This window comes from Miscanthus floridulus, chromosome 13, assembly GCF_019320115.1.
Source record: "Miscanthus floridulus cultivar M001 chromosome 13, ASM1932011v1, whole genome shotgun sequence".
Taxonomy (NCBI): Eukaryota; Viridiplantae; Streptophyta; class Magnoliopsida; order Poales; family Poaceae; genus Miscanthus; species Miscanthus floridulus.
The window spans coordinates 59,514,436-59,526,607 of NC_089592.1; the positions used below are offsets into that span (position 1 = coordinate 59,514,436).

At 40.6% G+C, this 12,172-nt stretch overlaps 1 protein-coding gene across 1 annotated transcript; it reads right to left on the reverse strand.

The window, feature by feature from the left end:
• Window positions 1-4,718: 4,718 nt before the first annotated feature.
• On the reverse strand, window positions 4,719-10,532 carry LOC136499888 (uncharacterized). Its single transcript, XM_066495386.1, has 6 exons — window positions 10,328-10,532; window positions 6,141-6,191; window positions 5,464-5,496; window positions 5,337-5,392; window positions 5,154-5,255; window positions 4,719-5,076 (listed from the first exon to the last, which is right to left on the reverse strand). Exons 1-6 carry the CDS (start codon window positions 10,530-10,532, stop codon window positions 5,035-5,037), a joined length of 489 nt encoding a protein of 162 aa, XP_066351483.1. The 3' UTR covers window positions 4,719-5,034.
• Window positions 10,533-12,172: the final 1,640 nt, after the last annotated feature.

A 12,172-nucleotide genomic window follows, 5' to 3' on the forward strand; every position in this document is an offset into this window, starting at 1 on the left:
CGAAAGTTTCTATGTGCTTACGCGTAATCCAAGCTTCAGTCTTCCCTAGAAACTCAGGATCATAAGAGATCCTTGTGTGTCTCAATATATGGATCTACCAAAGAGGAGTTCTATAGAACTGTGTAGTGCGCTTTATTGAAATAATCATCCTTCAGTACCAATATATGTTTTCCTCCCTAGTGTCCCCTTTCCGCTTAGTCTCCCCTCATGTCTCGATTCAGGAACACCAATCGAGTCAAGGTCGGGAATAAAGTCAACACATAACTCAATGACCTCTTTTGTTCCATAGCCCTTGGCGATGCTTCCTTCTAGGCGAGCACGGTTGTGAACATATTTCTTTAGGACTCCCATGAATCTCTCTAAGGGGAACATATTGTGTAGGAACATAGGACTGAGAATGAAAATCTCCTTGACTAGGTGAACTAGGAGGTGTGTCATGATATCAAAGAAGGAAGGAGGGAACACCAACTCAAAGCTGATGAGACATTGAACCACATCATTCTGTAGTTTAGCTAGATCAGTTGGATCAATTGCCTTCTGAGAAATTGCATTGAGGAATGCACATAGCTTTACGGTGGCTAGACGTACATTTGGAGGTAGAATTCCTCTTAATGCAACTAGAAGTAATTGCGTCATGAGAACATGACAGTCATGGGACTTTAAGTTATAGAATTTCTTCTCTGGCACATTTATAATACCCTTTATATTTGAGGAGAATCCAGATGATACCTTGATGTTGTTTAAGCATTCAAACATGATTTTCTTCTCCTCTTTGCTTAGAGTGTAGCTGGCAGGACGTAAGTAATGGCGTCCATCATCTGTCTTCTCTAGGATGCAGGTTGTCTCTTTTTCTCAAACAACAGCAGGTCCTGTCAGTGCTTCAAATGTGTCCTTAGGCTTTCCATACACACCCATGAAGCCTAGCAGGTTCACATAAAGATTCTTCAGTCAGGTGCATTACGTTGATCGAGTTACGGACCTCTAGGACTTGCCAATAGGGTAGGTCCCAAAATATGGACTTCTTCTTCCACATAGGTGCATGACCATTAGCATCGTTCGGAACAGGTTGGCTGCCATGTCCTTTTCCAAAGACGACTTTCACATCATTGACCATATCGAGTACATCCTCACCGGTTCGGTTGTGAGGTTTGGTCAGGTGGTCTGTCTTCCCTTTAAAATGCTTGCCTTTCTTTCTTACGGGGTGATTTGCAGGAAGAAATCGACGAATGGCCAAGGTACACTGACCTTTCAACATTTTTTCAAGAATACACCTCTAATATCACCTAAAGCAGTGTGTGCATGCATTATATCCCTTGTTTGACTGTCCTGAAAGATTACTTAGAGCAGTCCAATCATTGATTGTTATGAACAACAATGCTCGTAGATCAAAGTGTTCCTGTTTGTACTCATCCCACACACGTACACCTTCTTTATTCCACAAAATGAGAAGTTCAGTCAATAAGTGGTCTCAGGTACACATCGATGTCATTGCCAGGTTGCTTTCAGGCTTTGGATGAGCACAGGCATCATAATGAACTTCCGCTTCATGCATAACCAAGGAGGAATGTTATAGATACTTAGAGTAATAGGCCAAGTGCTATGACTATTGTTCTAGCTCTCCAAAAGGATTGATACCATCTGTACTTAAAGCAAACCTTAAGTTTCTTGCGTCATTTGCAAACTCCGGGAATTCTTTGTCAGATACACCATTCTTTGCCTTCCATTGCAGCAATTCTAGTGTGGTTCCCAACTTTTTCTGTCCTGACATCACAAGTTGGGTACAACAATTTCTTGTGATCTTCTAGCATCCGCTCGAACTTGATCTTCTCCTTTTCACTTTCATATTCTCTTTGTGCGTCACTGAATGACCTGACAAAGATCATCAACAGGCTCATCTTCTGTGGCTACCTCTTCTTCAGCTTCTCCCATTGCAGTATCATTGAAGCACGCAGCATCGGGAATAATATCATTGTCGTCCCATTGTTCTTCTTCACCTTCTTCCATTACAACGCCGGTTTCTCCGTGCTTCGTCCAACAAATATAGTTTGGCATGAAACCCGACTTGAACAAGTGTGAATGAAGAGTCATTGAGCAAGGATATTCCACCTGTATTCTTACATATGGCACATGAGCAGCACATGAAACCATTGCGTTTGTCTGCCTTGGACGCACATAACAAAGAATGCACGGCCGTCAATGAACTCTTGGGAGCTGGCGATCAGCATTGTACATCCAATGCCGGCTCATATGCATTACATGACATAAATACCATATTAAAACCTAGATCATAATTAATTATTTATACAACATGCGTGCCACCACAAAAGTATACAATTTATGAAAGCATCGCTACAATGTAGACAATCCCAACTACCCCTAAAAGAACTAAAGCTAAAATACATTTCAGGAGCACAAGGATTTCGCGACCAATCTCAACTAAAATAGACAGATCCCCTGATTGTGCAACATCTTTGGGCTTCTTCGGCTGGATCGCTGCCTCATTAGCCACCGTATCTGCCTGTTGTGAAAGATATTTTTGCATAAGTTCAACATACTCTTCCTCCAGTAGAAGCCTGAACATCGTCCACTGCCATCCCATTGAAATTAAAACAAAAAATTAGAACTTTAATCACAACCATCATGAAAATAGGTATAAACTAACCATAATCATAAAATATGATAAAATAACTCACATTGCGATCCAGACACTTGTAGATGATACGACCATTGTTGGGACCCTCCTTCACTCAGTACTCCATCACTAATCTTTGTCTCATCACGACACTTGCCGCATGAAATGAGAGGGAGGCCCGACCTAAGTCGCTTTGGAAACCCATGAGAGGCCGAGGACCCAGAAGCAGTTACCATCTACTCTCTATACTCATTTTTTAATACACTATAAATTTCTCATTTTATAAACAAATAAAATTAAAAAACTATAAAATTATCTATATCTCTAAACAATGAAGTGTGCTATGCATGCTAGAAATAAAAAGTGAATACTAATTTTAAATACCTACTTTAATCTTTCTTCATCCAAATATGCAAACTATAAGTTATTTTGAGCTCAAATTGTATACAAATAAAAAAAACACCATAAAAACAATATATATATAGTGAACAATATGAGATAAGCCAATGATGAAAAATGAAGAGTATGAGATTGGTAACCTTTACAACTGAAGAATCGACGGAGGAATCGAAGAAATCGACGGAGAAATTGAACAATGGATGGAGGAACAATGAAGGGAGGAAGCAAGAACTCTAGTGCAGTGAGCTTGAAAATGTGCTAAGCTCGGGCTCGGAGAGGAAGAAGGAGACGGCCGGGATATAAAAGGGGGACCTTTAGTCCAAGATTGGTGGCTCCAACCGGGACTAAAGGTAACTTTCCAACCCTCGGCGCAACCACGGCCCGGGAGTAGACCTTTACTCCTGGTTGGAGGCACCAACCGGGAGTAAAAGTCTACATTAATCCCGGTTGGTGGTTCCAACCGGGACTAAAGGTCCCTGCCACCTCTGTCTGCGCGCAGTAGCCGTTGGGCAGGGACCTTTAGTCCCGGTTAGAGCCACCAACCGGGACTAAAGGTCTCTCTAGTCCCTGGGCGCAAAAAATGCCGAGGATTAGAGCCCATTTTGGCCGAGGATCAAGGTCTATTCTCTACTAGTGAGATGCATATATGTAATTTCTCACTAACATTGATCTCTTCATCTAAACTCTAGAAGTGCATTTATTTTGGGACGGAGGGAGTACGTATTTTGAGGGTTTTGTTTTTTTTTTTCCTTCTTTTGGTCTAGAGAGTACTTCTCCTAGTAACTTTCATCGGACATGCCTATTGTTGTTCTTCCATATTATCCTTTTGGTGCTTATTCGTTGTTATTTACTTTTGTTTTGAAAGACTCTTTCGTATGGTTTTGTCAGCTTTCTCCATTGGCCCTCCCAGACATTTATATATGAGAACGGCTTCTAAAATCAAAATAAAGCTACAAAGGGTGAAGGTGAAAGTGAAGCTGAAGCAACTAAAACATGGCTTTCTCTAGCTTCATTATTTTTGTAGAAACCCAAACTCTGCCAAAAAGGACATAAATATACTCACTCCATACTCAAAAATGAAGTCGTTTTGGACAAGGCTTGGGTCAAACATTGCGAATATAAATCATGAATAATTTTTTAGCTGTTGAGTTTGGAAATGTGAAAAACCATATGTATAGATTTTTCTTGAAAAATACCTTCACAAAAATTTACATATATCACTTTTTGATAAATATCTTTATAAAAATAAGTAGTCAAAGTTATGCTTTGGAGACCGGGTCGCTGTCCAAAACGACTTCATTTTTTAGTATGGAGGAAGTACTATGTTTACAACAAGATAACTAATTCAAGAGAATCTAATGAGTTTTTCAGATATCGTATACTCCTATACGTTCTAAATTATAGGGTTTCACTATTTTGAATTTGTGCTTTGTTCTCAAAAGAAGTTTAGCTTTTTGCTAGTTTTTGTTTTTTAGCCAGAGGCTGAAACTTTTAATTATGTTTGGTTGAGTGCACGACTCAAGCAGAGGCCGGAATGAAGACTGTTCCTTTTTCTAAAAAAAAATGTTCTTCTTGGTTTTGTCCTAAATCAGTTTTCTTCAACTTCAATTAAGTTTGTAGGAAATGCACCATCATTTAGAACATCAAATTTGTTTTATTAAATTCTTAAAATAGAGATGTCCATTTTTCCAAATTCTCAGTTCCAATTTATTCATATTAAAGAAAAACGAATATGCTGAGAACTAGACCCTTGCCATATATCTTTATATAAGTAGAAATATATAAATGTATATTTGCTGTTGCTTCAGAAATACAGTCACAATGGGCCGGTTTGAATGCCTAAAATGAAGGAATTTGAAAAATTGGAAGAAGAAAAAAGAGGGGACTGACTACACATCTTGTGGAGGATTTTGCTGTTTGTTATCTTCCACTTTTTCAACAAATCATAATTTGACACGTCACATGGTACAACAAAGCAAAAACATAAAGAACACATCTGTACGTCACATGCCTCGAAGATTTTTATGGTACTTATCTTCCACTTCCTGAAAAATGACGTGGGAAAACCTCAGCCAAAAGACAACAAAGATAAAGAATGCTTGACGGAGAAGAAAGAAAATACCTGACGCCTTAAAAAAACAAAAAACGCGGCAACGTAGATGGCCGCGGCCGTGGCGGCGTAGCAGACAGAGACGATGAGGACCAAAGCAACAGCAAGACCAAACTTGAAATTAACACCCAAATCAGAAGTAAAAGAACAAGATGCAACACAGGTAAACAATCAAACCAGTCCACCCCAAAGCACCTTCATCTGAAATTTGTTTTTCTGCATAGATCTGCATCTAATTTTGGTACAAATTACTAAAAAGACAAAAACATGTATTAGATAAGCTGAAATTGCTTCTCTAGATCATAAAAGGATGTCTACATACCACAAGATTTGCATGCTCCTAAAACTGCTTTAACTGCAAAAAAAACAAAAATAGTGAGCTGGAGCCCCTTCTCCTTATACAAATCGATGGAAAATAACATGCACCTGGGCAATGTCTACTATCAAAAATGCTGCTGCACTGAACATTAGAGGAAAAAATGCCAAGATACTTAAAACAAAATGACTGAAATACTAAACACAACCAGAACTTATACTGAAATAGATTCTACTAGGCTAAAACTAAATTATTTAAAAAGCAAAAATAATAATCAGATTTCTCAGATCAAATAGAAAATACACATAGTTCAGGTTGAGCATTCATAGCATTTTTCTAAAAGCAAAAATAATTCAGAGTCGAGGAAAAAAGTAGGCTTAACACATTAAAAATATACCTACTAGTAGTGCTCTATTAACCAAGTCGTAGTGAATATTGCACTGTAACAAGTATTACAAACTAATCAAAGGAATCTACAGATATTTACTGACTTCATACTCATTGATGATAAAGTTTCCACACATAAGTCCATACCTAAATGATACATGAACCTTTAAAATATGTAGAAGGTTTTATGCTCTGTGATGTTAAAACAATAAATCTAGCTCATACTCATTCAACCCGAGAGCTTGCTACTGTCATCAATGCAGGAAAACGAGAAAGAGAGGAGCCTGCCTACTGACCAGAAAGCTGTGTCCTCACACAGTAGCTTAAGTTCAACACACTTGGGGTATCTGAAAATTAAAACAACAAAGCATAAGCAACGACTTGAAGAAACCAACATGCCTAGTACATGCTACATCCAAACTATAACTCTGCTTTTGCAGCCGTATATCACAACAATGAACAATCAGAACCACCCAGGTTATGCTTCAATGTCCTAACTACAAGCAAATGAGAGCTAAAATACTCAATTTCTATAATTTACTACTAAATAGAATCACAACAAAGTTGCGTCAAGCGTCAATTCCCATTAATAGATAGACAAGTGTAGGGCGTCAAAGCAAAAAGCAGTAGGGAAAGCTCGACAGCAAATCACTGGTGGAGACAGAAAGCCATATGTGCCAAGCAAAGTGCAACGGGAAAAACTCAACAGCAGATCACTGGTGAAGACAGAGGAAGCAATATGTTACATGCAGGAGAGAAAAACGCACTAGAGCTGAGCGGGCTTGCCACAACGAGCGCAGCGGGGCGACGCCCTTTTAGAAAAAGGATCATCAACTCAAAAAATGAAATACTATACAAATTAATAACACAATTATCAAGTAAAGAACAATTTAGAATATGCATGAGTGACTGATATCCAATACTGAGCATTTTCTCATACTAAAAACAAAAACGAAAATACAAACTGAAAATGAAAACTGAAATTGCAAGTGCTGAAAGTACTACCTGAAATTAGAAAATGAAAACACAAAATGAAATTAAAAACTGAAATTTGCGAACTGTAATTGAAGACTGAAATTGTAAAGATAACATACAGGAGTCTGAAATAGCTAATACTTAAATTATAAACTGAAATAAACCTGAACCTGAACAAAACTGAAACTGAAAACTAAACTTAAATAAGACTGAACCTGAACCTATAACCTGAATATGACTAAAACTGAAAACTGCAATTAAATTAGACTGAACCTGAACCTATAATGAAACCTATTAGAAAATGATAATACAAATGAAATTAAAAACTGAAATTGCTAAATGCAATTGAAGACTGAAAAACATACTGAAAACAATACAGTGAGAGGAACACTTCAAGATACAGCCATATAGACAGACTAGAAAGCAGAAAAAACTGCTAGTGAGCAATCCAGAATAGTATTTCAGGAAATTTCATTAGTTCTTGTTGTGTGCATACTAAATTTTGCAGGTTCATCAGATAAACTCCAGCCGACCAAGAAGACCAACCAAGAAGGTGAGTTGTTATTAGTACTAGTACTAATAGTACTGTAGCAGATAATGATAGCTGCTCAGTAGACTGGACGGACGTACTGAAACTGAAGCAGAAGCCGGACAGACATACTGAAACTGAATAGAGCCGGAGAAGCTGCTAATTGGACCGGGACAGCCGGACTTAAGCACACAGTCGTGTGTGATGTGGCACTAACAGAGTGAACAATCCATGCCGTCCGGTCAGTCAGTCCAGTGGGTCGGCAGGTTTCCAAACGAAATTAATTAGAGCTAGACACGCTCCTACTACTCTCTGCAGGACCAATACTGATGTCCTAAAACTAGATAGCACCAAGATAAAGAATTATAGAGGATGTACAACTAGTTATGAGTAAACTGAACAAACACTAGCAGCCTAGAACGTTTCAGGAGCAGTTAGTTCGATGCCATGGCCGGATTGGACGAACAACCTAAACATGCATAGACCGGCCCTGCTACTCATAGTAGTTGTACTACATTACTAAATATGTGTACACATTCTATAAGCAAAACAAGACTAATCACTAGAAATGGCAAACGCTGGACCAAAAAAGCATTATTTCTCAAGTATAGCATTTTATAGCTAGCAAATGGACAAGCTAAAGGAGATGCCAAAAGATACTCCAATGACACCAACAACAACAACAACAACAACAACATAGCCTTTCAGTCCCAAGCAAGTTGGGTAGGCTAGAGTTGAAACCCACCAAGAGCCCCAAGTCACGTTTCAGACACTTTCAATAGCTAGCTTTCCAAATACTCCAATGACACCAAGATGCTCACATATTGGAAGGTGAAAGTAACTGTTGCACCAAAATATACTGAATGCAAATCCGTCCACACCCTATTCTGATGTCTCAAAAGTCAAAATTGGAAAAATAAATAAAAAATAAAGCGACACAAGGTTACAAGCAGAAATGGATGGCAAATCTTCAGTGAATTTGAATAAAATCCATAGGTCGATAATGCCTACATGAGACACTAGTACCTACAGCCAGAACCACCCGGGTCTAACAATGTGCCTCAACCCTACTGAATATGCAGTCCCAGGAGCAAAACAGCAAGAGATTATGTCAGTGGACAGAAGAATACGAGACTTTCCCTGTGTGCCATTATAAAAGATCGTAATTCCTCTGCGTGCCTCTGAAAAAATTCAGCGGAGCGTCACTACTTCAACTTTTTCGTATCCTCCATGCCACTTCCGTCAGTTTGGGTTCTAACGTCGTCAAACTGCAGGTGTGAAAAGACGAAAATACCCTTAAGTCTAAATATGTTATTAATTCTTTTTGAGCATCTTAACGACTTCAAATGAAAAAACTCAAAACTAGAAAGTTGTAGATCTCGTCGAGATCTATAACTTTCATATAAAATTTATTTTCATTTAATTCCGCAAAAAAAATGATTTGATATGAGTAATATATCTTAGAAAATCATTCATTTTTTTGTGGAATTAAATGAAAATAAATTTTATATAAAAATTATAGATCTCGACGAGATCTACAACTTTCTAGTTTTGAGTTTTTTCATTTGAAGTCGTTAAGATGCTCAAAAAAATTAATAACATATTTAGACTTAAGGATATTTTCGTCTTTTCACTACCTGCAGGGTTGATGGTGTTAGAGCCCAAACTAGCGGAAGTGGTATGGAGGATAAAAAAAAGTTAGGAGTAGTGGACGCTGAAAGACCTGCTGGCTTTTTCCTAGAGGCACACAAAGGATTACGATCTTTTATAATAGTACACAGAAAAAGTCTCGAAGAACATTAGGGAGTCATACATCAGACAGTCTGTCCAGTTTAGCAGCATGAATCCATCATTGTCGAGTTCTTCAGCCTGTTCAGCAACCCCAACGGCCACATCAGATGTCACAGTCGTTACATATGTTTGGGAATCCACACCATTCTCAGATCCAGGGAACTAATTCATGGGCGTGTTTAGATTCAAAATTTTTAGGGTTTTGGCTACTGTAGCACTTTTCGTTTGTATTTGGTACAATTAGTGTCTAATTATGGAACTAATTAGGTTCGAAAGTTTCGTCTCGCGATTTCTCACTCAACTGTGCAATTAGTTTTTTTTTTCCGTCTACATTTAATACTTCATGCATGTGCCGCAAGATTTGATGTGACGGACGTAAAATTTTTGGAATCTAAACATGCCCTCGCAGCTCACAACAGCAGGCATATGCTGTGCACTTGGCTAAAGAAAGACAAATGCAACAGCATATGGCACCTCAACAGCATAGTGATCTTTCTGGAGCTAGTGCAGTAGTACCCAATTTGCAGAATAGTACTCAAATATTGCAGCAGAACCAAGCCTCGTCTGCCAATCCAGTCCCTTGTTCAAAACCTACAACATCAGCGACAGCAAGCAACACGGCACGAACTGAAGGAGCAGGGGAGAGGCTTCCTGACGAGCGCAACATCCGAATCAGGGATCGACATTGGAGGGGCGGAGGTTGCGGAGCACCTTGCCGAGCTTGCCCCGGCCAAGCACGCAACCATTCCTCGTCTCTCTCCCACTCTGCCACCCTGCGGTCTGTGCGAGCGTGAGCGAGAAAGCCCGCAGCCGTCTCCCTTCCCTCCCGAGTCCCGACGCGTGCGCGACCAAGGCTTCCCGACGCCTGGCCACCGGCGCCTCACCGGCTCACCCCACCGGCCTCCCCCGTGGCCCCGCCCGGCGCTAGCCGCCAGCTCCATCCCGCCGGCCGCCGGGGCAGCAGCGCGCGACCAGCACCTCGTCTCTCCGACTCTCGCTCTCCCAGTCCGGCGCGCGGCTAGAAGCGGGCGGGCCGGCCGGTGCAGGCGCGCAGCGGCCGTCCGCCCGCGTCCTCAGGTGGCCTCTGTCTGGCCTGGACGCCTGGCGATTTCTCCCAAATCCGAGAAAGCCGTGGACTGACACAACCACAATACAAATCAAATCAAAACACAAGAGACAGAATGGCACCGTGGGGAACGTCGCTCCCGCCGCCGCCTCGAACAACACCGCCGGCGCCGCTGCCTCCTCCGACAAAGCCGCCGCCGCCGAAGACAAAGCTGCGGCCACCGTAGACAACGCGACCAACACCGACGCCGCCGCCGCTGGTAAGGCCACGGGCACCGCCGGCGGCGGCGGCGGCGGCAAGGCCACGACCACCGTCGACAACTGCCATAATAACACGAAACTGAAAAGTGTAAGAAGCAGCGGGATAATAAGGCCCTGTTTGGTTGAGCTGTTTGGTTGAGCTGTGGCTGTGGAAAAAAGCTGTTGTAGGTTGTGAGCTGTGGAAAAGCTGCTATGGGCTATGAGCTGTAGAAAAGCTGAAAGCTATTTGGTTAAACAAGTATAAAATATACCTTCTATCTTTATCTCTCTTGAAATAACTATGGAAGAGCTTTTTATTCCACCAATTTTGAAAAGTAGAAAGCCAAAAGCCAAAAACAGGGTCAAACCAGCTTTCAAAAATATACTACAGAAAAACAGCTGCTTCTGAAAAAGCAGCCTTCAAAAGCAACCCCTTTGGTTGAGCTTTTAGCTTTTGGGGCCAAAAGCCAAAGCCAAAAGCCCAACCAAACAGGGCCTAACAACCGCAAAAGGACCATAAAACTGACAGCAAGATGAGCACGAATCTTAACAACATCGGGACCATACAAAAAGTAGAAGATAACAAAAACAATAATCTCCTTGAAAATATTTAGAAATTCCGACAAAGAGTGAGTACGGACGTTGGAGAGTAGGCCTGTCTATATGTTGTTGGGCCTTCTCGAAGTGGTACAATGATCTGAGAAAGGTAGCAAATCGGCACGGCCCGGCCCAGTTGCAGCCTCGTATTCCTTGCTCCTGGACTTGCTAAGAGCGTCTCCAATATTTCTCAAAAATTGCTAAGTCAATGAGTTTTCGAAGCGATTACAAAAAAAAAAGTTAGAAGTATATTTATTGAGCTTCTTCGATAGTATATTTATTGAGCTTCTCCAAGCATATTTATTGGTAAATATAAAAGACAATTTTATATTAGAAAATACTACTTTTTCCAAACCACCATAACCGCTTTTATAATTTCTTTTTTTCTTGTACATTTGCATTAGGAACCCTATCTTACTCCTTATTCTTCCCCACACATCCTTTGAAAGGTCATAATGGCTAGAAGGGGGTGAATAGCCAATTAAGACTTTCTACAACAACACTTAACAAACCGGTTAGACAATTATAAGACGAAGCAAGTGCTGCGCTGGTCTACTAAAATTGCAAGCCACCTACCACAATTCTAGTTTATATAGTTTTTATCCACACAAAAGCTACGTCACTACACTAAGTTAGTATGCTCTCAAAGGCTAACTAAAGAGCCACACTAACCAAACTAATAGCCTCTCACAACTAGCTACACTAAAGAGCTTGACAACTAGTTTGCGGTAATTTAAAGAGAGTGAGCAAATTGTTTATACCACCGTGTCGATAAAGGAGCCAATCAATCACAAGAATGTATACCAATGAAGACCAATTATCTCAGAATCAAATGATAAACACAATAATTTTTTATCGAGGTTCACTTGCTTACCAGCAAGCTAGTCCTCGTTATGGCGATTCACTCACTTAGAGGTTCACGCGCTAATTGGCATCACACGCAAACACTCAATAGGGTGCTGCACAACCAACATAAGATGAGGATCACACAAGCCACGAGCAATTTACTAGAGTACTTTTTGCCTCTCCGCTGGGGAAAGGTCAAGAACCGCTCACAATCACCACGATCAGAGTTGGAGACAATCACCAACCTTCACTCGTTGATCCTCGTTGCTCCAAGCCATCTAGGTG